We start from the raw sequence: 27,358 nt of genomic DNA, 5'->3' as shown, positions 1-27,358 counted from the left end.
AGTCAGCTAACATGTCTTCTGTGCGCAGAGTGTCCACGGCAATGTTCTTTCGCTCTATGTGGTCCTGAATGAAATGGTGCCATATATCAATATGCTTTGTCCTAGCACTAGTAACATCATTTTTAGCTAGGTTTATGGCTCCCTTATTGTCACAGAAGATGGTTGTAGGTTCCTCAATTAAATTGGGTTCTATTTCACTTATTAATGTTCGTAGCCATAATGCTTCCTGTGTGGTGTAAGATAGTGCCATATACTCGGCCTCTACAGTGCTCAATGCAACAGCTTTTTGCTTTTGACAGGACCATGACGTGAGGCCCCCCATTAATTTAAAACAGCAGTGGTGGAGTATCTGTCTCCCAATTCACTCCCCCAGTCCGCATCACTATATCCCTCTACTTTTGCGTTACCATCTCTATGGTATTTTAACCCATAGTTTGAGGTTCCTCTTAGGTATCGGAATATCCTCTTTACAGCTTTCCAGTGCTTTTCCTTTGGGTCTCTGCAACATCTGCTCACTGCATTGGTGGCAAAAGCAATGTCGGGTCATGACGTTTGAGACAAATATAACAGACTCCCTACTGCTTCTAAATAAGGAACATTCTTGTCACATTCCACATCAGTCTCATTTACACTTAACTTCACTCCTACTTCCATTGGAGTACTTATGGATTTGCAATCACTCATGCCAAATTTCTTTAATATTTTTTCCGTGTATGATGATTGACTTATGCTCAATTCTTGTCTTTCTTCATCCTTAGTAATCTGCATACCTAAATAACGTTTGACTTCTCCCAAATCATGCACCTTAAACTTGGTTTGCAGCTGTTTCTTGAAAATTCTAATTTGGCCTTCACTTTCAGTCAGGATAAAGAAATCGTCCACCCATATCGCCATTATTATTATTTCTTCTTTTCTCCCCTTATAGTAAATGCTGGGATCTGCCTTGGATTGCTTCATATTCATATTTATTAGAGTTTCATGTAGACATCGATTCCAGCAACGTCCACTTTGTTTAAGTCCATAAATACTTTTTCTCAAACACCAAATCTTTTTACTTTCTTATTTGGTTTTTATGGCTTCCCTTGGTGGAATGACATATATCTCCTCCTCCAATTTCTCATTTAAATATGCCGTTTTAACATCCATATGATGAATTATTACATTTCGTTTTACTGCCAAGGCTAAAAGATATCTCAATGATGCATACTTGACTACAGGTGAAAAAGTTTCTTCGTAATCTACCCCTTGTTTTTGTGAATATCCTTTTACCACAAGTCTTGTTTGTATTTTGGTGATGAGCTTTCAGGGTTCTTCAAATTGAATACCCATCTTGCCTGCAGTGGTTTCTTATCTCCTGGCATATCTACCCATTCAAAGGTTTCGTTCTGATATAAAGATTCTAATTCTCTCTTCATCGCTTCTTTCCATTCTTGAGAGTTTGGGCCACTCATTGCTTCTTCTGCTGTTTTTGGCTCATCATTAAAAGACTGTGCTGTATACATCTCAAAATACGGATATTCTTTCGGTTTTGGTACACGAGAAGAACGCCTTACATTGTTTTCTTCATTTTTTTCATCCTCTAACTCATTGTCATCATAAATTGTATCCATTTGTCCTTGGCTGTCGTCTTCCTCTTCTTCACTTTCTATTTCCTCACACAAGGTTTCACCTTCTGAACTAGGTGCAGTTGACTTAGTGGTTTTGCTCTCTTTCGAGTCCTTTCTATTTTCAAAGAATATTACATCTCTACTTGTGACAATCTTTTTAGTCAATAGATCCATTAATCGGTAGCCCTTTGAATTTTCACAATAGCCTACAAAAATATACTTTTTAGCTTTTGGATCCCATTTTTCTCTTAGCTGTTTTGGAATATGTGCCATTGCATCACACCCAAAAACCCTTATATTGCTTAGATCAGGTTTCTTTCCTATCCATATCTCATAAGGTGTTCTATTCTTTAATGCTTTTGTAGGTGATCTATTGTTCAAATATACAGCTGTTGACACTGCCTCTGCCCAAAAATCTTTGGATAATTCAGCGTCAGTCATCATGCTCCTTGCTTTCTCAACAATGGTCCTATTAGCCCTCTCAGCAACCCCATTTTGAGATGGGCTGTACCTTATGGTAGTTTGATGCCTGATTCCCTTTTCTGCCAGGAGTTTCTTCAATTTCTGGTTAATATATTCACTCCCATTACCAGACCTGATGATCTTGATCTTCTTTCCCGTCCACCTTTCAACCATATTGCAATATTACTCAAAGATATCTCTCACTTGGTCTTTAGAACTAAGAAAGTAAACATGAATATATTCTGAGTAATCATCAATAAACATAAGAAAATAATTACTCCCACCTATGGATTCACACTCCATCGGGCCAAATACATCTGTGTGGATTAACTGTAAGACTTCTGTGGATTTACTCTTACTAGTCTTGAAGGGTAACCTTGCATGTTTTCCCTTTATACATGTCTCACAAGGATCCTTGGACACACTAAAATTCTGTATTCCCTTTACCATACCCTTTATTATAGACATACTCTATCTATTTAGATGTCCAAGCCTCCGGTGCCATAAAAAACCTTCTGCTGAATATACTGAATCACTAACATTTTTATAAGAATGAGATATTCACTCTGCAGAGGAGTGTGCGCTGATATGAAACTTCCTGGCAGATTAAAACTGTGTGCCTGACCGAGACTCGAACTCGGGACCTTTGCCTTTCACGGGCAAGTGCTCTACCATCTGAGCTACCGGAGCACGACTCACGCCCGGTACTCACAGCTTTACTTCTGCCAGTATCTCGTCTCCTACCTTCCAAACTTTACAGAAGCTCTCCTGCAAAACTTGCAGTAGCAGCACTCCTGAAAGAAAGGATACTGCGGAGACATGGCTGAGCCACAGCCTGGGGGATGTTTCCAGAATGAGTCTCGGTTGGGCACACAGTTTTAATCTGCCAGGAAGTTTCAACATTTTTATGTTTACTGTCAATGGTATCCAACTTAAAAATACCCCTTTCGTTACTTGCTGTAGCTATAACTTCACCACTTTCACTGATTACTCTTGCACCCTGCATGTCAAAAGTGACTGTCTTTCTTTTCTTGACAATTTCCCCTACAGACAGCAGGTTAGTTGCCACATTTTTCACATAATGAACATTGTGTGCTGTAACCATATCTGATTCACCATTTACACTTACATGTAGATCTAGTTTCCCAGCCAGGTGGCACTGGAGCTTGTTGCCATCAACAGTAGATATTCCCATATGAATCTTATCTTTTACGTCATAAAGAAGTGATTTATCTTTAACAATATGCACAGATGCACCTGAGTCTAAAATCCATTCCATATCACGATTACTCATCCCACCAAAAGAATAAAAACATGAGAGTGCCTTACCTTTGCCGGCCGAGCGGTTCTAGGCGCTACAGTCTGGAACCGCGCGACCGCTACAGTCGCAGGTTCGAATCCTGCTTTGGGCATGAATGTGTGTGATGTCCTTAGGTTAGTTAGGTTTAAGTAGTTCTAAGTTCTAGGGGACTGATGACCTCAGAAGTTAAGTCCCATAGTGCTCAGAGCCATTTGAACCATTTGAACCTTACCTTTGTTATTGGTCCTTCTCTCTGGGCTATCAGTAACATACCTCTTTTGCTAAGTGTCTCATCTTGGGCTTACTTTTTCTTTGCACTGAGACGCAATATGTCCCATCTTCTGACATTTATAGCACCTCACCGATTTCTTCTTTTTGTTTTTTGAGTAGAGAGCCGACGCACCTTCCTTCTCCAATGTACAACAGCTTGGAGTACTCTTTACGTCCTGCAGGATTTTCACCTTAACACTGTCGCCTGTGATTGGTATACCCGAGCTTTCAAGTCCCATAATCATAAGTGCATACCTTTCGGGCAGTCCTGCCAACAGGAATGTTCCTATCCATTCGTCAGCGATCTCGAATCTGATGTTTCTCAGTCGGTTCGACGTGGTTATTATTTGTTAACGTATTCGTCTACACTCTTACATTTGTCCAGACGAGTGGTAATTAACTCGCGTAATAATCCTACTTTTCTCGTAAGACCACCATCCTCGAATGCACTTCGTAAATTGTCCCAGACTTCTTTCGCTGTAGCAGCTTTTTCAACGTGAACATAATTCAACGAATCAATCAGTAATATCAATTTTGATTTTCCTTTCCTATCCTTATTTGAATAATTCTGATCTGTGGATTTCATTGTCCCATCTACCACGTCCCATAGGTCGTCTAAACGTAAATACGCTTCTACTGCGAACTTCCAGGTTGCATAGTTTTCGCGACCTATAAGTCTTTTAATCTGTGGAATTTGTGCCGCATTCATTCTTAACGGTAACTTGTTTTTATTGCCCTAAAGAACACCGAAAAATAATGCGGAAAAAAATTGCGATCGTCTTGTAAGGATAACTCGCACTTCACGTAAATTGGAACTTTTCCAATACTTTCTCCCTACTATTTTATTGATATACTTATTCCAAATGCAGCCTGGGCCCGTTACCTATTGGAATTTGCGCAGCTGAATAAGTATTGAGGAGAAAAAAAGGACATTTTACTAATAACTATATTTGCACATTCAAGAACAAAAAATTTACAGCGAACACAACAGAATAATTAGCGCACACAAAGAGTGTTAGACAATGCCAAAGAGGTCTATTTTACACAGTGCACTTTGCGCCGTCACACACGAAATATATTGTTCAGACAATTCCAACAACGCGCCATCATCTGCTGCTGCAAGATTTTGAACTGAGAAAGTAGTTTTTTGTTGTGTGTGTATTATTTTTGCAGGCATAATTCTAGTAGGGATGTGGAATTTTAGAATCTATGCCTCCCTGGTGTGTGAATCTCTTTTGTGGTGCTATGGGCAACTACGGACACTATGATTTGTTTTATTCCGTGTATTATGTTCTTTATGTGTGTAATTCATGTAGCTTGTTGAATGTATTAATAAATTGTTCCAATCAGAAACCGCCCGTATATTACTCTGCTAACAGAAAGAGTCTGAACACACTGTGGTGCTGGTCCTTTAGGACAACCCGAGACGCCAAGGTCGTTGCTAATTTACACACCAGCCACTTCCATCTTGGTGTAGTAGTATGCAGTATAATGTGCAAAGAACGACAAAAACAATTGGGAAGAATACAAATTCTTTTAAAATACTGTTAGCTTCCTCTGTAAAATAACAACAACAGATAGCGAAGTAGACAAGAAGCCAGGTTATTAAACGGCTTACAAGCTGCTATGTTTTTATGTAGTAACGTATTTGTTTTTCACATCATTATAGTCAATACACGAATTTAACAGATCAATGGATTGATTATATGTAGTAGCCACCACTATTAAATAATTTAACGGCACACATACAAACAGCATGCGTAACTTCTGTGTTTATACGTTTTCCTCTAAACACAAATCGATTCTCGTAAACTCGATTAGTGACCCATAAATCGATATATGTTACCACCGGTACTCGGTTGTCGTCTGCCGAAACCCGAAACTCCGAAAGAGTGAGGTTCTATGCGGTAGAAGTTACTGCTCTGGGAGAAAAAAAATAACATGCTAGCGAATATTAGAAATGTTTCTCAGTTATTAGTAAGTGTATCATTCCAAACTTACAAATTCTTTTATTTGAGCTAATATCAATATTGGAGACAGTATGTTTAACTCATTTTTCGCATACAGTTATGCTAACTTTTAATGGTGCACCTACACATTCATAATGCTTCTAGTTTAACTTTCCTTGCATGCTTTTAAACGTTCATTCGCAAGCAATAATCGTTACGACTGGACTCTTATGGATCATTTTCTTGTTTAAGGAACGAGTCGATTTCCTTTAAGTCTTCGTTGTGGTGTCACAGAATTTTATATATTCCTGGCTATGTCTTCACACATACTACATTTCCAGGTGCACTAATCAATTGGAGTGTACCTTAAGTGTATCTGATTATTTGCTGTCCCAAATCACATTTTTTGATGACACAGTTATACAATCTAGTAAATACCTAAATAAGAAACTATTGTGCTGATTTAGGTCAGGTAGTTGAGAAGTATAGTGAGGAAGACAAGTCACGTTGGGTACAAATCCAATCTGATATTGCAGAAGCTTGAGATTATAATAATGAAGGGCATTTTAATGAAAATAATAGATCACCGCCATGTATTCTCTTAATAATGGAGACAACGCCGTTGTGGGATCCCAGAGAATATTTTAATTTCAAGCATTATTATGTTCCTGGAAAAAAAAAGAAATTTCTCTAAAAGAATCAGCACAGATTCAGAAAATAAGACTTGTATGAACACAGCCTTCTTTGTATATACACATCATGCAAATAATAGATGCAAGTAAACAGATGGATTCAGTCTTCCTAGATTTCAGAGAGGCATCATCAATTACTAACCAAGATATTATCAGAGTATGTTCACAGACCTGCGATTGCCTTTGTGATTATATGATCAATAGAAACCTGTGTGTTTTATAGGACAGTGATAATTCTACATAAACAATGTAACATTGAGCGTGACCCAAGAAAGCATAATACGACATCTAATGTTCTCTGCTGGAAGTTATAATTATTGGATGATCCTAAGGAATTGCAGAAAGACTTGGACAAAATTTCAGTTTGTAATCAGCAGCAACACTCTTTAAATCTGTATCATTACAAGATAGTGCCTGCAACAAAGAGAGAGAACCTGATAGTATTTCATTACAAAATTAGTATTTGAACATCTTGAGCACATCACATTGTGCAAGTATTTAGGAGTGATAGGAAATGGGACTATCATGTAAAAATCAGTGTTGTAGAATGTGATGAAAGACTTAGATTTCTTGTACAGTACAACAAATGTTGGGAATTATTCCAGTCTTTGGAGTCCTTGCCAGGTAGGCATGAAATAGGCATTGGATGAAATCAAAGATGTGCTGCTAGGTTAATAGTGTATGCTATATGAAAGTGCAAGGTGAATAGTTGAAGAATGAATATGAATCTTTGGAAGGAAGATGGCATAGTTCTTGTGATGAAACAATGTTGGGTATATCTTGTGTAGGGGTTATGTGAATAAGATAAGTTAGTTATTTTTGTGTCCCGTAGATCATTTGCACAATAAATTATAACAATGTGGAACAATTCATTTTACAGTCTTGCACAAACTAATTTGTAAATGTAGCTACATGCTGAAAATTTAAGCTTTTTATGTTTGTCGTTGGTGATGTTGTTATGGTTATATGGGGCATTCAAAAAGAAATGAGCCAGAGCCTGGAATGCATAAACCAGTGACAGGAGAGTAATATCGTAGCGTGTGTAACGAGGTGTGATTCCTACCAGAGTGTGGAAGTTCACAGCCCGTCGCTAGAGGGAACGCTAGCACGTCGTGTGACTCTACAGAGTTAGCAGCAGCTTGTATCAATCGTCCACATGAGTGTAGGAAAGGTTATGCTGGCATTATTCTTTGACCAAGATGGCCCCTTTCTGTTTCACTTCCTGCAGCATGGGACAACAGTGAATGCCCAGCGTTACTTGCATGCCTTGACCACCCTTCGTCAAGTGATCAAATCAAAACGACCAGGCTGTCTCACCCATGGGGTCATTCTGCTCCACAGCAATGCAAAGCCTCATATGGCCAACAGTCGCGGCACTCCTCCAGAAATTCAAATTGGAGGTTCTCGGCCACCCTCCATACAGACCAGACCTCTCTCTGTGAGATTATGCCATTTTTTTGGTCTCCTTAAAAAGGCTCTGAGGAGCAAACGATTCACCTCGGACGACGTCCAGCTGTACATGCGGAACTGGTTAACATTGCAGCCCTGGGAATTTTATGAGATAGCCACTCACTCCCATGTCACAGTGGGACAAGGGTCTCAACAGCCAGGGTCAATACTTCTAACATACAGGTACTGGTTTCTGTAATTATGCCTCCGGCTCATTTCTTTTTGAACACTCGTTATACATATATAGGTTGAGTACAAAGGCATAAAGACAGTCATTTCACCTCTTACAGCAAGGACAAAAAATCAATAATATTGGTATGAAGTATCATGCACCATACATTCTTGAATATTATACATACGGATGTAGGAAACACACACTGTTCACCCATTGCGCTCTTTGCTTACTAGCTGTCTGTGCAGCTTAGATTTCTTTCTAGTGTGGAAACTTGGTCAGTCTAATACACGTCTTGAGACAAAACAGGTGGACCTCAAAACATCAATAATGATTTTTAGAAATGGGTCATTAGTTCAGTTTAGTTAGTGGTATACTTCATTCATGTTCACACAGTAATTTTAATATTATGGAACAAGATTTTACAGGCAGTTAATATATCAGTATTTAAATATGGCTACTACTGTCTACTACATACAGGAGAATATATAATGTTCATGATAATATATTTGTCTGACTAACAAAAGTATGTATGTAATTATTTTGTGCTACAGGTTTCTGAATTCAAAATCTTCTGTGGAACTGAAGAAATTGCCCAAAAGCAGTTTTTGAATTTATCTGTGCCTTGTCAAATGTTTTATATCATTGACTAAGTGTTTAAATGTTTTGCTTGCAATATTGTTGTCCTTTAGTAATTGCTGTTCAGTCACTGATGTATTTAAAACTTCCCCCTGCTGCAATGCATCAAATTGACCTTGACATCTGTTTTCTTGGCTTGCTTACGTAAGTCTGTTTCATACACAGAACTGAGTAATAGTAGTAAAAACAGATATCATTGTTGTAGGATGTGACCATGATTACATTTACCAACAGGTTAGTTGTGCCTACAGAGACTTTTTGTGCCCAATCTTACTATTGGTGAGAGGATGTTGCAGTTTAAATTCAGAGGTCAGTGACAATTTGTTGAGATACAATAGGACTCTGTTCTCACAATGATGCTGTTGCCCAAAACTGCTAATAACAAGAACAAATATGTAAATAATATTTAGGTGTATGTGTTTCATGGCCATGAAAGTGGAAGTACTATGATGTGAAGTTCTTTTTTCTGGTTTTGAGCTCAAGACAGTTTTGATCAGTGGAAAAATAAATGTGTTTATTAAAGCCTTATAGAAAACAGCAAGTTTCAAACATTGTTATAACTGTTTGTAATCAGAGCTTTTATGTGTCAGTATGGTAATGGCATTATCCTCAAAACAAAGTCAATTGCATTTTGTATGAAGAAAATTGTCTGCATGAGAAATGACTATGTACACTGTAAACAGGTCTCTGTTCTTGCAGCATTCAGGTAGCTGTTATGTTTTGATAAGTGCCATTGAATTCATGTGAATATTAAGTTAAAACACAGCCTATTAAAAGGAACTGAAGAAACTTTATTAAAGTATCAGCCTTTCTGCGAATGTTTTAAATTTAACTTGTGTGAGTAATAGTTAACAATGGTCAATTGGAAGGGAAGAATTGTGAATGAACACAGGTGCAAATTTCCAACATCCATCATGAGTGGTGACAAAATGTGGTGCTTAGAATGTGACTTGCCCACAAAATAGCAAATACATTAGTGTGAAGAAGAAAGAGCCGAAAAAGATGAGAGCTGTGAAATAAAAGAATAATGTTATGGATACAGTTTGTTTCAAATGTCAAGGCACCAGCCACAGTTACTTAATGGTCAAAGTACAATCAGTTATTGGCAAATTATAAAAATATGTATTGGATCAATTCAGACATGTGGAGCCCACTGTCTATAAAAGCAAAGAATAGTTTTTGATTTATGACAATCCTCCCCCAGTTTCTTCCAAAAACCAAGAGATAACCTTCCTGTATCTTCCACACTCCCCCAGTTAAACAAAGATTGACTTCTTTCTTTTCCTACTGAATAGTTCTCTGAAGGAAACCTGATAAGAGTCTATTACAGCTATCAAAAAACTGTGCGAAATTACCTTAGAGGCCTCTCGAAAGAAGACTTCTCGAATGAAACAAAGTGTTTGTTGACAAGAGTGATCATGTAGATGCATTAACATATAAAATGTTTTGTACACCCAAAAGAGAATCATACATTTGTGGTGTGATGCTGGAACAGCCTGCCATTATTTTCCATGGATTTCTGACATCTACTCAAGAAATTTTTAATCGCATGATGTAATTCTCTCTGAGATATTGAATTAATTGATTCACAGATATTATCCTTGAGTTCCTATATCATGTGAGGATTTTTTGTGTACACTTTGTCCACCAGTTCACACCACAAATAAAAATCACATGGAGTTAAATCAGTACCTCTAGAGGGCCAGATATTATTACTAATCACTCTTTCATTGAACGCATTATGAATTCCGTGCAAAGAAACATTTGACATATGAGCCCTTGGTGAATCCTGTTAAAAAAATGTGAAGCTTCATTCTCTTTCAATCAACAAATTCAAAAACAGTCACAAAATGTTTTGCATGTGTCTTTCACATGTAACTGTGTCATTAAAGAAATAGGACTATTATTTTGTCATCACTAACTGCACACAACACTCCTATTTTATGATCATGAAGAGGTTCCTCATGGAGTACAAAAGGTCTAACTGTGCTCCAACAGTTTTGGGAGTTAACATACCTGTATGAATGGTACCAGGCCTCGTCTGAAAACAGAATGAGGGAAGGATCCATTTCACAGTCATGCACTTGTTTTAAAACCCATTCCCAAAATTTAACCCTGTGCGTAGGATTACCAGGTCAAAGTTCTTTGTACTACTGATACTTCATAGGGCCTTAGCCCAAGCATCTTAGCACCTCTTCGTACAGAGGTGTTTGCTGCAAAAGATGTCTAAGAGACTTTTTGGGGACGTTTCCAGACGGTATGCAATGTCATAGAGATGAACTTCTGTGCGCATTGTACATTGTCATTTACACTTCTTGTCTTGAACACTTCATATTTCACGAAATTTATTCACTAATGTGTGAACTGCATCACAGCTCAGAACTTGAGCACCTGGAAACTTGTGTTCGATCTTCGAACAGTGCGAGCAGACTCTGTACACACATACGAATTGTAAATAAACACTCGTGAAATTGAATAATAAACTCTTGTCATTGTTGTGTTCGCGAACTTCATTGTTACTCGTGATATGCCTGTTTCATTGCTCAAATGACACTGGCCAACAAGACGCGTATGTCTGTACAGTCTTTAGGCTAAAACCTACAAAAAGGGGGGGGGGGCAATTGTGCGGTCCTGTGGAACCCACTTGACCAACAGGCGTGGCTTCCGTGGCTGGTGTGCAATACTCTGGGCAGGTGGTCATCAGATAAATGGAACACCTTGTATGTTTCTACTACTGGCCTTTTGACATAGTTCTTTGTCCGCCGTGAACTGTGAACCTTGCTGAGGCAGGGAGACTTGGGTGCCTCAATGATACAGATAACTATTGTAGATGCAACCACAATGGAGGGATAGGCCAGACTAACTTATGGTTCCTGAAGAGAAACAGCAGCCTTCTCAGAAGTTGGAGGGGCTACTGTTCGGCCTAATGACAATAGCATCCCTTTGGATAAAATATTCAGGAGGTAAAATAGTCCCCCATTCGGATCTCCTAGTTGGGACTACTCAGGAGGATGTCGTGATCAGGAAAAATAAAGCTGTCAGTCTATGGATCAGAGTGTGGAATATTAGATACCATATTTAGGTAGGTAGGTTAGAGAATTTAAAAGGGAAATGTGTAGGTTAAATTTAGATGTTGTGAGAAATTAGTGAAGTGTGGCAACAGTGAAAAGAAAGACTTTTGGTCAGATCAGTATAATGCTATCTATACAAAATCCAATAAGGGTAACGCGGGATTAGGCCTACAGTGAATAAGAAAATAGGAAATTGGATAAGCTACTATGAACAGCACAGCAAACACGTTATCATAGCCAAGGTAGACATGAAGCCAACACCCACCACAGTAGTACAGCTGTACATGCCAAGTAACTCTGCAGATGATGATGATGATACTGAAAGGATGTCTAGGGAGATAAAGGAAATTATTCAAATACTTATGAGATGAAAATTATATTGTGATGGGTGATTGGAATTTATTAATAGGAAAAAGAAGAAACAAGAAGAGAACATGGACTGGAGGAAAGGAAAGGCAGAGAGAACTGCCTGATAGAATTTTGCACAGAGCATTATTTAATCATTGCTAACATGTGGTTTCGTGAATCATGTCTTGAAAAGAGATAATAGATTAATATCAACAAAAGTAAAACAAGGGTAATGGAGTGTAATCAGATTCAATTAGATGATGCTGAGGAATGAGATTAGGAAATGAGAAACTAAAAGTAATAGAGTTTTGCTACTTGGACAGAAAAATAACTGATGATGGCCAAAGTAAAGAGGATATAAATCTAGGCTGCCAATAGCAAGAAAAGCATTTCTGAAAGAGTGGAATTGTTACATCTAACATAAATTTTTGTATTAGGAAGTCTTTTCTGAAGGTTGTTATCTGGAATGTAACCTTGTACAGGAGTCTGTCGTGGACAGTAAGTAGTTCCAGCAAGAAGCTTTTGAATTGTGGTGCTATAGAAGATGATTAGACTGAATAACAAACAAGGAGGTACTAAACTGAATTGGGAAAAAAATATATTTGTGGCACAACTGTACTAAAATAAGGGGTCAGTTGATAGTATTCATCCTGAGGCATCAAGAAACTGTTGATTTGGTAGTGGAAGGAAGTGTGGGGGATACAAATTGTAGGAGAAAGCCAAGGTTTGAATGCAGTTAGGAGGTTCAATAGTTGTGCAGAGATGAAGAGACTTGCACAAGATAGACCAGCATTGAGAGCTGCATCAAACCAATAAAAAAAAATTAAAAATATTAAATGTCATGTAATATTTTGTGTAATGTAATATCTTGTGTAGACACCTTTTATTAACCTGACTCGTTCCACCTCATTAAGAAGTGTCGTATTCATGATCTATGGAACAAGTACTAATCTAATCTATTCACACTGAAAACAATAATAATTTGTACATAACTTAGAGAACTTTTACAATAAATTTCAAAACAGCAATTGGACGTTAGCGAGACTTGTACATAGTTTACTTTACATATCAACTGCTCCAAAAGTGTGTTGCTCTGCCCACATATGTGGGGGTAGATCAATTCGAATTAGAGAATGAAGGAACAAAACCTTACAAAAAACAAAAACAGCTTTACTGTGAAATAGAACAAACCAATAATCAAAATAAAGGAAATCTATTCAAAAGTGCACACCTGTGAAATCAAAATATGTTACTGGGTAATTTTCAGTACTGTGTTGCTCCACTCCATGCACTGTAACATGCTCAGACACTCGTTGGCACACCTTTACAGGGTGTTTGAGGAATTACTACATGATTCTATCCTGATCTTGGACAATGGCTGTTCTGGAGTCACGGAGGATGTGAAGTGGTTTTCTGCAATAACACGCTGTGAGGTTCGCTTTGTCCCAGGCATGCTCAATTGTGTTCATCTCAGTAGATACAGCACACCATTCCATTCCGTTGATTTCTGCTTCATGAAGAAATGTGTTCAGGAGATGGGCGCAAGTATGGTACTTGTCCCAATGATGTGCAGTCCTAAAATTACTCTCTATGGTAATAGTGCCCACAGTGTGCTCAAAAGGCACGTGTGTGTCTCATCTCAGTCTGGTGCAACTCTTGTCAGCTTGGCAATGCAGTACATATGCAGGCTGTGTTTAACTTTCAGAACAAATTGAAACTAAAATATTCACTCATTTAAAATGTCTGAAGAAAATTATTGAACTCCTTAATGGAGTTAAAGTGGAAACAGAAAATTTATGTAACATGCCTGACCTTGCTGAAGAAATGAATGGCAATTGTAGAAACTTAAATGTTCAGTTTCATTCATGAAAAAACCATTTGCTGTTGATTTTGTGGGCTGGCTCTACTGTTTTACTACCACTTATAAATTAGTCAATTCATGTAGTTTGAGGTGCTGGAATTGCATGAGGATGATGGGTTGAATTGAAGTGGTTCTTCAACTACTACATTTTGGATAAAGTTTCAGAAGAAAATACCTACTAACTAAAGAGTGTGCAGAGAGAATGATCTAAATTTGTGTGACCTTTTTGTGTGTGAATCACTGAATTCAACGCTGAAGTTCTTTTAATGTAATTATTGCTTTGAATTGATGAACAGTTAAGTGAAGTTTTGCAAACTGTGTTCACCAGTTGTCAACCAGTTTTCAAACAGCCACAGCAAACCTTAACACATGTAAAGCACATTACAAAAGTAATTTTTATTTATTGTTGTTCAGTTATGATACTTAGTTAAATATTTCTTCATTACTGTTAACAGCTAGTCTTTTCAAATCAGTTTCATAAATAGACTTCTTCCAGTTACAATGTTAGTGGCTACCCTTGCTCTATAGTAAATAGAAGACATCTGACACACATACATGATAATGGACCAAAAAATGGCGGAAGAAACTATCTGCAGAACACGCGGAGTTGCATGCTTGAGATATGTACTACCTGGCTGCCTCCATACTTTTCTATAGTGATCTTCAGCCATAGAGGAATCCTGCACTTTTTAGTGAAGATACTCTGATACCATTGTTCCAGGTTATATTCTAGCTGTTCTTGTGCTCATCTTCAAACATCACAGTTCTCAGATTTGTTGTATTACTTGTAATGGATGCCTATTTGCCAGGTTGATCGTGGGAGATGGTTGCATACTATCTGGGTTGAAACAGCCCTCCCAGTTGCTTCCAAAAAGACAGCTAAGCATTTCTGTCACATTCTCTGTGGTCCACATACAGGCCACTGTTCGTAGACAGCATTTGTTGGTGATTGTGGTTGACAAGTGATTTTGATGTCTTGCTCACCAGTTCGATGGGTTAATTTCATCTATTCTTGCCATAAAATGACAACATGCACGTAGTTAATGTGAAATGACCTTCCAAGGTATATTGACAGACAGTTGTGTATACAGGCCACATTTTCCTGTACTCAGCTGAAGACACAGTCATGTTCTGAGAATGCAGGCTTACCTTTACCTTCATTAAACGTGTAGCTACATGTAGCAATTTACTGTGATCGAAAGAGAATTCATAAAGGCGTTTATGGACAAAAACTAAACTGTGTAAGTCATGAGGGTGGTTCAAAACATTTTTGAGCGGTTTGATACATGAACATACCTCATTTTTTAAAAATTACTTCACATCAGTTATGATTGTTTTATTGATACTAATTCATTATGAGCCTGATTGTCTTCCCCCAAGTTAATACATGATCTTGCATATGTAAGCAGAGGAGAGAGCTGTGAAAATAATCAATTTTTGAAAATGTAATATAATTGGATCAATAAGAAATTGACTCACCAACTGACAACAGGAAAAGTTATGGAAATGCGCCTGCCACCCTTTTCCTCACTTACAATGTACTACTGAAGGTGAAAGTTATATTTACTACCTTGAAAAGTTCTAGTGATCAAAGTGATGACTCCACCCGTTGATTTGTATAAATATATAAAAACAACTGTCTTTGTGTTTATTAATATGACTCTTGTTTTTCAGTGGCGGAATGGAAGAAGTGTCCACACTTCAGCAGCATCCTTAAGTGAAAACCTGTTTGTTGTAAGTATCATTGAGTTGTGCAATTGCTGTAATATTTTTGGCCACATGAAATTAATATAATGAACTGTGTCTGTTCTTATTCTCCAGCTTTCTTACTCTCTCATTGCACCAGATATCTTTCTGAAAATCTTCTTTTCTCATCTCAATAACCAGCCCTCTTCCTTTGTATCTCTGTTGGTCCATCATGGATATGGGACAGCAGCTGCTCAAATATTTCCCAAAGAAAAATTGGCAAACTGACATATCTTTTAGGAAGATGACCAGTTTTGGTATCTCATTATTGCTCTTCAGCCATTTCATTAATGCCATCTTCAGGCCCCTAAGCACTCCATGTACAGCCTGTCAGGTATATCGATACTTGCATAACTGGAGCCATCAGTATCTGGATTCTGTGAATTCGTTTTTGGAATGTTTACTTCAAAGCTTTGACAACAAGTTGTTTCACCTGTATCTGCTTCCAGTCCCAGCTTCTGCACCACTCCTTCTAATGCAGCATCATTATCCTTCAAAGCTCTGATATTACTTGCAATTAATGCAACATCTTCAGTATACAACACTGTCTGAACCTGCTGGTTAAATATTTGTTGCCCTTGGGTTTGTTGACATTTACCAAATTACCTTCTCGAGTGCTATGTTAAAGAGTAGTGAGGAGATCATGTCCCCCTTCCCTACATGGAAGTCTCCTGACAAATGTTGTTCTATGCTGACCTTGTAAACAATTGCTTTGATTATCACTTCCATCAACCTCACTGATTTTAGTGGGATTTTAAAATCTTTCATATTGGAGAATCTTATTGCTGTCTACTCTGTAATGTGTTTGTTTAAATCAGTGTACAACTGATGAGGTTGCTTGACATATTCATAAAATTTCTCAGCATTTGCATCACTAAAAAATCTGATCAATAGTGGATCTATTTTTCCTAAATCCAGCCCGATAATCTCCCAGTAGTCTTTCCACACATTATTGTCTTCAGTAGGCTAAAATTTTAGTAAACATTGTTTACATTACATCCAAGAGTAATCTCTTAGTAATTGCTGCACTCTGTAATGGGCAGGTTATTCCAATGTTTCACTCCTTTGGAATTTCTTCCTTTATCCACATTTCCTTTATTAAGTCATTGACAGCTGTCTCCATCTTCTTCCTCCAAATTTTAATAATTCAGCTTCCATGGCATCTTCTCCTGTTGCTTTGTTATTCTTTAAGTTTTTAGTTTCACACTTCACTTCCTTTAAGTCTGGGGGTTCAACTTCCTGCTCCTCTGCTTCTAATTCCTATTTCAAATCCAGCTTCCCCCTTCCTCATTGAAGGCTTCCTGTCTGTTACCTTCCCATTTCCATCAAAGCACTCAGCCTTCAGGCCACAAGTGGCCCATCGGGACCATCTGCTCGTCGTGTAATCCTCAGCTGAGGAAGCGGATAGGAGGGGCGTGTGGTCAGCACACTGCTCTCCCAGTTGTTGTGATGGTTTTCTGTGACCAGAGCCGCTACTATTCGGTTGAGTGGCTGCTCAATTGGCATCACAAGGCTGAGTGCACCACAAAAAATGGCAACATCGCATGGTGTCCCAGATGGTTCACCCATCCAAGTGCTGGCCACGCCCAACAGTGCTTAACTTCGGTTATCTGACGGGAGCCATGTATCCACTGCAGCAAGGCCGTTGCCTCATTTCCATCAAGTAACTCAATAAAATTCTCATGCCATCTTCTCAAAGCTTTGCTGTTATCTCCAATTAGGTTTCCATCTTTATACTTACAGAAAACTGCTCTCGATTGGTAACATGTCTTCAGTTCTCTAGATCTATCATAGAACTTAGGTATCTCATTATTGTCCCTCATTTCATGCAATTGCTGTATCTTCCTCCTTTTGTACTGCTATTTCTTCAGCCTGTGTAGCTTATTTGCTCATTTTCTCTTCTCTCTGTGAAGGGAGATGAAAATTTAATAGTCATGGATAACTGGAATTCGATAGTAGGAAAAGGAAGAGAAGGAAGCATAGTAGGTGAATTTGGATTGGGGATAAGAAATGAAAGAGGAAGCCGCCTGGTAGAATTTTGCACAGAGCATAACTTAATCATAGCTAACACTTGGTTCAAGAATCATAGAAGAAGGTTGTATACATGGAAGAAGCCTGGAGATACTAGAAGGTATCAGATTGTATAATGGTAAGACAGAGATTTAGGAATCAGGTTTTAAATTACAAGACATTTCCAGGGCCAGATATGGACTCTGACTACAATCTATTGGCTAAGAACTGAAGATTAAAACTGAAGAAACTGCAAAAAGGTGGGAATTTAAGGACCTGGATAAACTGACTAAACCAGTTGTTGTACAGAGTTTCAGGGAGAGCATAAGGGAACAATTGACAAGAATGGGGGAAAGAAATACAGTAGAAGAAGAATGGGTAGCTTTGATTGAGGGATAAAGTAGTGAAGGCAGCAGAAGATCAAGTAGGTAAAAAGACAAGGGCTGGTAGAAATCCTTGGGTAACAGAAGAAATATTGGGTTTAACAGATGAAAGGAGAAAATATAAAAATGCAATAAATGAAGCAGGCAAAAAGGAATAGAAATGTCTCAAAAATGAGATCGACGGAAAGTGCAAAATGGCTAAGCAGGGATGGCTAGAGGACAAATGTAAGGATGTAGAGGCTTCTCTCACTAGGGGTAAGATAGATACTGCCTACAGGAAAATTAAAGAGACCTTTGGAGAAAAGAGAACCACTTGTATGAATATAAAGATCTCAGATGGAAACCCAGTTCTAAGCAAAGAAGGGAAAGCAGAAAGGTGGAAGGAGTATATAGAGGGTCTATATAAGGGCAATGTACTTGAGGACAATATTATGGAAATGGAAGAGGATGTGGATGAAGATGAAATGGGAGATATGATACTGCATGAAGAGTCTGACAGAGCACTGAGACACCTGAGTCGAAACAAGACCCTGGGAGTCGACAACTTTCCATTAGAACTACTGAGAGCCTTGGGAGAGCCAGGCCTAACAAAACTCTACCATCTGGTGAGCAAAATGTATGAGACAGGTGAAATACCCTCAGACTTCAAGAAGAAAATAATAATTCCAATCCCAAAGAAAGCAGGTGTTAACAGATGTGAAAATTACTGAACCATCAGTTTAATAAGTCACGTCTGCAAATACTAAAGCGAATTCTTTACAGGCGAATGGAAAAACTGCTCGAAGCCAACCTTGGGGAAGATCAGTTTGGATTCCGTAGAAATATTGGAACACGTCAGGCAATACTGACGCTATGACTTATTTTAGAAGATAGATCAAGGAAAGGTAAACATACATTTCTAGCATTTGTAGACTTAGAGAAAGCTTTTCACAATGTCAACTGGAATACTCTCTTTCAAATTCTGAAGGTGGCAGGGGTAAAATACAGAGAGCGAAAGGCTGTTTACAATTTGTACAGAAACCAGATGGCAGTTATAAGAGTCGATGGACATGAAAGGGAAGCAGTGGTTGGGAAGGGAGCGAGACAGGGTTGTAGCCTCTCCCCAATGTTATTCAATCTGTGTATTGAGCAAGCAGTGAAGGAAACAAAATAAAAATTTGGAGTAGGAATTAAAATCCATGGAGAAGAAATAAAAACTTTGAGGTTCACCAATGACATTGTAATTCTGTCAGAGACAGCAAAGGACTTGAAAGAGTAGTTGAACGGACAGTGTCTTGAAAGGAGGATATAAGATAACGAAAGCAAAACGAGGATAACGGAATGTAGTCGAATTAAATTGGGTGATGCTGAGGGAATTAGAGTAGGAAATGAGACACTTAAAAGTAGTAAAGGAGTTTTGCTATTTGGGGAGCATAATAACTGATGATGGTTGAAGTAGAGAGGATATAAAATGTAGACTGGCAATGGCAAGGAAAGCGTTTCTGAAGAAGAGAAATTTGTTAACATCGAGTATAGATTTAAGTGTCAGGAAGTCGTTTCTGAAAGTATTTGTATGGAGTGTAGCCATGTATGGAAGTGAAACATGGACGATAAATAGTTTGGACAAGAAGAGAATAGAAGCTTTCAAACTGTGGTGCTACAGACGAATGCTGAAGATTAGATGGGTAGATCTTATAACTAATGAGGAGGTATTGAATAGGATTGGGGAGAAGAGAAGTTTGTGGCACAACTTGACTAGAAGAAGGAATCAGTTGGTAGGACATGTTCTGAGGCATCAAGGGATCACCAATTTAGTATTGGAGGGCAGCGTGGAGGGTAAAAATCGTAGAGGGAGACCAAGAGATGAATACACTAAGCAGATTCAGAAGGATGTAGGCTGCAGTAGGTACTGGGAGATGAAGAAGCTTGCACAGGATAGATTAGCATGGAGAGCTGCATCAAACCAGTCTCAGGACTGAAGACCACAACAACTACTGTACACTTCCACTGCTAGGTCCTTTGCAGCCTTCTTTTCCTCTTTCCTCTTTTGGATTACCAGTGAACACTCCCTTTCGAACTATTTAACTTTTCTTGTGGGATTCCTTCATGTACTACTTCTGAGGCCACATTGATGACTTGTTTCAGAATCTACCATTTAGTTTCCACATCCCCCTCCTTCCATGTGTACTTCCTTGTCACAGAAGTCTTCTAATTTCTTCTTATATTCTTCCTGGTTTTCTTTAATGTGTAAACTTTTTACATTTTTTCCCCCTGCTGTTTTTGTTTCTTGGCATATCTATGTTATTTCTGTACCTTATCCACACAAATTAATGATCTGTGTCTTCGTCTGCCCTCTACAGCTACTAACTTCCACATCATCTGATAATCTCTATCTATTTCTATTATAACATGGTCTATTTGGCTTTTGGGTAACTTTGTGTGATGAAGCTCAAGTACACTTCTTAATGTCATTCCTTGGATGCCTTGTGCTTTGTATCATTGTCGTGTTCCCACTGGTAAAGTCTATCAGCCTTAGATAATGATCTTCACTGACTTCAAGCAGGTTTTCTTTTCCAGTTAAAATTTCTATACACTTTTTCTTTTCGTATTGTGACATTTAGATCATCAATGATCATTTTCACATCATGCCTTTGAACTTTGCTGACTCCCTCATCAAGTCTGGAGTAAAATACATCCTCTGCATCCTCCAGAGGGGCATCATCATAACATTAAAAAATTTTGCCCTAAACTGCAAGCAAACACCCTAAAATTTTATAATTAAATTTGCCTTCATTGACTTACCATTAAGAAAGATGGTACCAATATGGTCCATATTGCGTCTATTATATATCAGTAGTATAGGATTTCCTGATGCTATCATTCCATGTCCTTGCCTTTGTATTTCTTGTAGTGCTGCCATTTTCACTCTATACTCATCCATTTCTCCTCTATTTTCTTTCAGTTTGCCAGTTCTTGTAAGTGTGGTCACATTCCAGGCAGCTATCATAATATCTATTTCCCTTCTCCTTAACCTTTCCCCTTATCAGGTTTTCGTCTTGAAATCTATATCCTTGCAAGTCCCATGTGTAGTATCTGCTACAATTCCATTTTGCAAGGTGGAGTTGGTAGCCCTAGGTCCGAATCCCTTCCTTGGGGTTTACTCCACTAGGGTTGGCTTCCCTACACCTATAGAGCTACTCCTACCCAGTGCAAGACACGATTCATCTGGCTCCTCTGGCGAGGCCTGTCTGGTGTGGGTGATGCTGTCAGTAGCTGTGTTACTATTGGCACAGCCCTCAACTTTGCTGGAGCACACAAAGCCTCCTGCCCAGCAGTGAAAGTACCTTCGATAAGGCTAGATATCTTGTGGGAGGGTTTTGTTCTATATGAAACAGTCATTTTCACATTTGTAGTACTTGTCCAGAAGATTTCTGGACCTTCAGTCTTGTTCTGCTAGCAAATGATTGTTGAGTTGTCAATGTCTTGTCTCTCCATGCCTTAAATTCTGGAAAAACAATATTATTTTTGCTGTGTGCAATTGACTTGTATTAGAATGGAAACAAGCCTTTAGGAAAGATTTGTGTGTGGAGAGTATTGCTTGTCCTAAGCTGTCTAGCATGTTTCTCAAATGCTAGTATATGCCACATAAAAGAAAACGTCATGGAGTTTGCAACTTGCCTGTCAATCCTCTTGAATTCAGTGTTCCACATTTTGCAGATGACACAATGAAGACCAAAGATTTCATTCTAATACTCTGAGATTCCCTTTTCTATAAAAGTTTCATTATATTTTGGGTACTGTTTATTTTATTGTTAGAAATAGCTCATATTCACTGTTAGAAAATTTTGAAAATTAGGCCCCTTGTAAAAGTTAATTACAATTTTTGTAGATGCCTATTTTACTTAGTATACATTTTACATCTTAATTTGTGTTTTGTAATGGTTAAACGTGTAGTTTTGTTTGGTATAAATAAAGATAAATTATGTAGTTATTTGGAATAAAAGAAAACACTAGTAGAGAAGAATGCAACCCTATTTCCAAAGATTATTCACATCACAGAATAAAGTCTTGCTATAGCTAATATTTATTTACAGTTTTTAATTTCATGAGCAATTGCGAGAACATAAAATTATTTGCATGCTAATATCTAACATTTCCACCAGAATGCAAACGAATTTTATTGACACAATACAAATATTTCTCATGTATTGTCCATTTCAACAGACTCTCAGCCACAATGTCACACCCTTTAATAAACAGATTTCATTCTTGACCTCACAACATTTTCTCTGAGAATGTGCATATGTATATCTGTGTGTTTTGTCCTTGGTTGGTAGCAGTCCATAGATGCCAGTTTTATTGCTCTTTTTTAAATGACATGTTCACAGCCAACTGTATCTTTTATTACAGTTCATGCAATTGCAATTTCAATCTAAGATCATTATCAAGTGGGAATGTGCTGTAAAACTAACTCTAATAAAAAAGGAAAAAAAAATAGTTGTCTTGACTATACTTTCATTGTCACGGTATATGAATGTTGTATTACTCCCACGTTGACAAATCTCAGGTTGCAGCTGTTGATGACCACAGAGATTCTTGCCCAGCTGATCACGTCACCCTATATTCTTCTTCAGCAGCCGAAATCATTACAATTTGCTGTTCGCACAAATTACATGTAATATTGCCTTTCTGGAACAGAAAATGTACTCAGTGTCAGACCTCCTATCTACTGGATCATTGGCCTAGTCTGCACCACAGTTTCTAGTTATTTCTGTGGAGTATTCTTTAGTGAAACATAGTTGCAAATTCTTGGTTCCCTGAAAATACCTTAAAACTTTCCACACTACGCCAATCTTGTTTAGTGGATCTTCACAATGTTTATGTAACTTGCAGAATATGAAATATCAGGTCGTGTCACTTGTCTGTAGAGTATGTTATCTTTTCTTTTATTAGATGATGCATTCATTTCAATGAGAGTTTAAACAGGTCCAGAATTTCCCAACACCTCATTGATGTGCTTTCAGTCTAGGACATACACCAGTATGTTTCTTTGCTTCACCAATAATGCATAATTTCTCTTTTAGCTTTTCTTAGATTTCTAGTCCAATTCACTGTTGGTTACCAGAAATCAGTGTATGCTCTATTCACACTCTAAGGAATAACATTACTGATTTGACAACAGAGTAATGTATGCAGGAAGCAATTTTTAATGTTTTGATTTCAAGCAATGTATTATTCAACTTCAAATTCCACTGTTGGCCAGATGGCTTCAGACCCTATAGAGAATTAAGTAACAAATGTACCTGTGTGCCATTTGAGTACATCTCTTGTTGTGATGTAGAAAATTCCTGTAGGTTGTAGTTAGCAGCCAAAGCAAAAAATAGCAAACTAAAGTGTACATTATAGCTGCTAAATATACTGTAACATAATCAGTAATCAGCGACTCGCTTTTGAAGATGTCCTTCAACTACTAATTGCCCAATATTGAATTATTTCCCCTTTTTTATTCTAAACACACACACACACACACACACACACACACACACACACACACACACACACAAAACACCTGTGCCCTTACATTGCTCTTGCATGACACACAATGTTGGTATTGCATTTCAGCAGGTGGACTAGGGTGGGGATTGTCAGGTGAAGTGGGTAGAGGAGGGGGGGGGGGGGGGGGAGAGAGAGAGAGAGAGAGAGAGAGAGAGAGAGAGAGAGAGAGAGAGAGAGAGAGAGAGAGAAGGCAGGAAGAGGGTTGGAGGTAGGTAGCTAGTGGTTTGGAGGGGGCAGCAGGTTTGCTGGCTAGGAATGTAGTGGGGAATGCTGCCACGTGCACACACAAGGCATGTGATGCACAGGTGCCAGAGACAGTGACGTGTGGTACATCTACAACATACTCCGCTTGCCACCTAATGGAGTGTGGTGAAGGGTATTTTCGGCTCCACTACCTGCTGCCTCCAACCCTGTTCAACTCCCGAATAGTGCATGGGAAGAATGATTGTCGGTAAGCTTTCGTATTGGCTCTAATTTCCTGAATTTTTTCCTTGTAGTCAATACGTGAAATGTATGTGGGGGAAGTAATATGTTGTCCGACTAAACAATCTCACGACGAAATACATCGCTCTTCACTGGATCTTTTCTATCTCCTCTATTTGTCCAGGGCTCTACCCCACGGCTTCCAGTTTTCAGCTGCAAAGTCATGTGTCATGCACTTCTGCCAGTGTCATACCGTTCATCCAGAACCCGCACTTTACCTAAATGACGATCCACTCACTGTAGTGGAGACATATCAATTCCTAGGACTGGTTTTCGATGCTCAATTGACTTGGCTCCCTCATCTTTGTCAGCTTAAGCAGAAGTGCTGGCAGCACCTCAGTGCCCTCCGTTGTCTGAGCAACACCGATTGGGGTGCAGATCGCTGTACGCTGCTGCAGCTCTACAGAGCCTTTGTCCAATCCCAAATTGACTATGGGAGTGTGGTTTATGGTTCGGCAGCACCTTCAGCATTACATTTACTCGACCCTTTGCACCACTGTGGGGTTCTACACAGCACACATTCATATTTCCCCTGACCATCCAAATTACCGTCTCCTTTTCCTGCCCACGGAAGTCCATCTCCCACATCGGCGGCCCAGATCGGGGCCAACGATTGTGGTTCGCGTGCGGTCCCTTCTTGCCGAACTGGAGTCCTTCCCTTCACCATCTTGACTTGCAGTCCGTTCATGTATGCCTCCACGGTGTATGCCTTGGCCGCAGCTTCCTCTGGACCTTTTGCATGGCCCTAAGGACTCCGTTAACCCTGCTGCTCTCCGCTGTCACTTCCTCTCGATTCTTGACGTGTTCCGGGGCTCTGAAGTGGTTTACACCGACGGCTCAATGGCTGATCATCACGTAGGCTTTGCATATGTTCATGGAAGACATATTGAGCAGCACTCCTTGCCAGTTGGCTGCAGTGTTTTCACTGCAGAGCTGACGGCTATATCTCGTGCTCTTGAGTATATCTGCTCATGCCCTGGCGAGTCATTTCTCCTGTGTACAACTCATTGAGCAGCCTACAAGCTATTGACCAGTGCTGCCCTCGCCACCCTCTAGTGGCATCCATTCAAGAGTCCATCTATGCCCTGGAACAGTTCCGCTGTTCCATGGTGTTTGTGTGGACCCCAGGACACGTCAGAATCCCTGGCAACGAACTTACCGTCAGGCTGGCCAAACAGGCGACGTGGAAACCGCTTCTGGAGATCTCCGAAGCTGACCTTCAATCTGTCTTACACTGCAGGGTTTTTCGGCTTTGGGAGATGGAATGGCATAACAGCACACACAACAAACTGTGTGTCATTAAGGAGACTATGAATGTGTGGAAGTATTCTGTGCAGGCCTCCCACAGGGAATCAGTTGTCCTCTGTCAGCTACGCATTGGCCATGCATGGCTAAAATTCATGGTTACCTGCTCCATCGTGAGGACCCACCTCAGTGTCGCTGTGGCTCCCAAATGACAGTCATCCACCTCTTGCTGTACTGCCTACTTTTAGCTGCTCTGTGGCAGACTTTTAACTTTCCCAGTGCCCTGCCTTCGGTGTTTGGCGACAGTGCCTCCACAGCAGCTTTAGTTTTACGTTTTATCTGTGAGAGTGGGCTTTATACTTCTATGTAGGTTTTAGCGCGTGTCCTTCGTCCCTCTGTGTCCTCCACCTTAGTTCTTTTTGGGTGGAGGTTTTAATGTGTTGCAGTGTGTCTGGCCTTCCCTTTTTATTCTCATGGTTGGCCAACCACTGTAATCTGCATTCATGTTTTAATCTCTCCTGTTTCTAGCGTCTCTCTGTTGTTTTCTTGTCCTCTTTTGTCCCTTTTAGTGTTTGTTGCCTTCTCTTCGTTCTTGTGCCTTTCCTTTCTTTCTGTTTTGTGTTATATGTTTTGTCCATTTTATTCTCACATTTGTGGCATGGTTTTATTTATTAGGAACAAGGGACCGATGACCTCATAGTTTGGTCCCTTCTCCCGTCTTTAAACCAACCAACTAATCTATTTGTCCTACCTGATACAGATCCCAGGTGGATGAACAGTACTCAAGAATCAGGCAAACAAGCATCTTGTAAGCCACTTCTTTCATGGATGAGTTACATTTCTTTAAGATTCTTCTGATGAATCTGAGTCTGGTATCTGCTTTTACCACTATCTGTTTTATGTTGTCATTCCACTTGTGGTCACTCTGGATAGTTATGCCTAGATATTTTACAGCAGATGCTGTCTCCAGCTGTTTGTCATCAATAGTGTAGCTGTACAGTAGTAGATTTATTTTCTGTGTATACACAATATATTACATTTATTTCCATTCAGGGTCAACTGCCATAGCCTGCACCATTCATCAGTTCTCTGCAGGTCATTCTGCAAATTCGTACTATCTTCCAGTGTTGCTACTATGGTATAGACAACTGCATCATATGCAAATAGCCTTAAAGAGCATCCGACACTTTCTACTAGATCATTTATACTTGTATATATTGTAAACAGCAACGGTTCTATCACACTTCCATGTGATACTCCAGATATTACTTTGACATCTGTCAATTTTGTTCCTTTAAGAGCAGCGTGTTGAGTTCTGTCTGCAAGAAAGTCTTGAATCCAATTGCAAGTCTGCTTCCGGTACTCTGTAAGCTCATATTTTTTTCATTAAATGGCAATGCAGGATGATGTCAAATGCCTTACTGAAATCGAGGAACACGGCATCAACCTGAGTGCCATTGTCCATTGCACTGTGGATTTCATGAAGGAACAGAGTGAGCTGAGTTTCGCAGGATCTCTGTTTGCAAAATCCGTGTTGATTTTTATAGAGAAGATGTTCATTTTCCAAAAAGTCATTATTCTTGAGCATAAAACATGTCCCATAACTCTACAACAGGTTGACATCAACGATATAGGTCAATCTGTCTGATGGCCTTTCTTAAAAACAAGAACGACCTGCGCTTTTTTCCAGTCAGATACCTGTCATTGCTCAAGTGATCTACAATAAATTACTGCTAGAAGGGGAGCAAGTTCTTTCGCATAATATTTATAGAATCTTATAGGTGTCTCATCTGGTCCTGATGCCTTTCCACTACTAAGTTATTTTTCAATTTCGCGATTGGTTATCTCAATATCTGCCATTTCGACAGAAGGGCAGTGTTACAATCTTCTGTGGTGAAACAACTTTGGAAGACCGAATTCAGTATTTCGACCTTCTCTGTTATCTTCTGTTTTGGTGGTGGTGTGTTCGCTGAGAGATGATTTTGACCCACTTACTGATTTTACATATGACCAAAATCTCTTAGGGTTTTTACTCAGGTCGGTTGACAACGTCTTACTTTCAAAATCATTGAATGCTTCTCTCATTGCTCTCCTTACATTCATTTTCACTTTGGTTTTTGTTTGTCAACTAGTTTT

At 39.1% G+C, this 27,358-nt stretch overlaps 1 protein-coding gene across 1 annotated transcript in view; it reads left to right on the top strand.

Moving 5' to 3' along the window:
* Positions 1 to 5,471: 5,471 nt before the first annotated feature.
* Positions 5,472 to 27,358, top strand: part of LOC126474072 (probable NADH dehydrogenase [ubiquinone] flavoprotein 2, mitochondrial) — a 57,947-nt gene continuing 36,060 nt past the window's right edge. Inside the window, exons 1-2 of the mRNA XM_050101481.1 lie at positions 5,472 to 5,616; positions 15,495 to 15,554. Coding sequence (XP_049957438.1) covers positions 5,581 to 5,616; positions 15,495 to 15,554 — 96 coding nt within the window. The 5' untranslated portion in view covers positions 5,472 to 5,580. The remainder of the gene's footprint in view (positions 5,617 to 15,494; positions 15,555 to 27,358) is intronic.

Source organism: Schistocerca serialis, chromosome 4 (genome assembly GCF_023864345.2).
Source record: "Schistocerca serialis cubense isolate TAMUIC-IGC-003099 chromosome 4, iqSchSeri2.2, whole genome shotgun sequence".
NCBI lineage: Eukaryota > Metazoa > Arthropoda > Insecta > Orthoptera > Acrididae > Schistocerca > Schistocerca serialis.
Note: the sequence above shows the minus strand (reverse complement) of the source record. Positions and strands in the feature narration are given on the sequence as shown.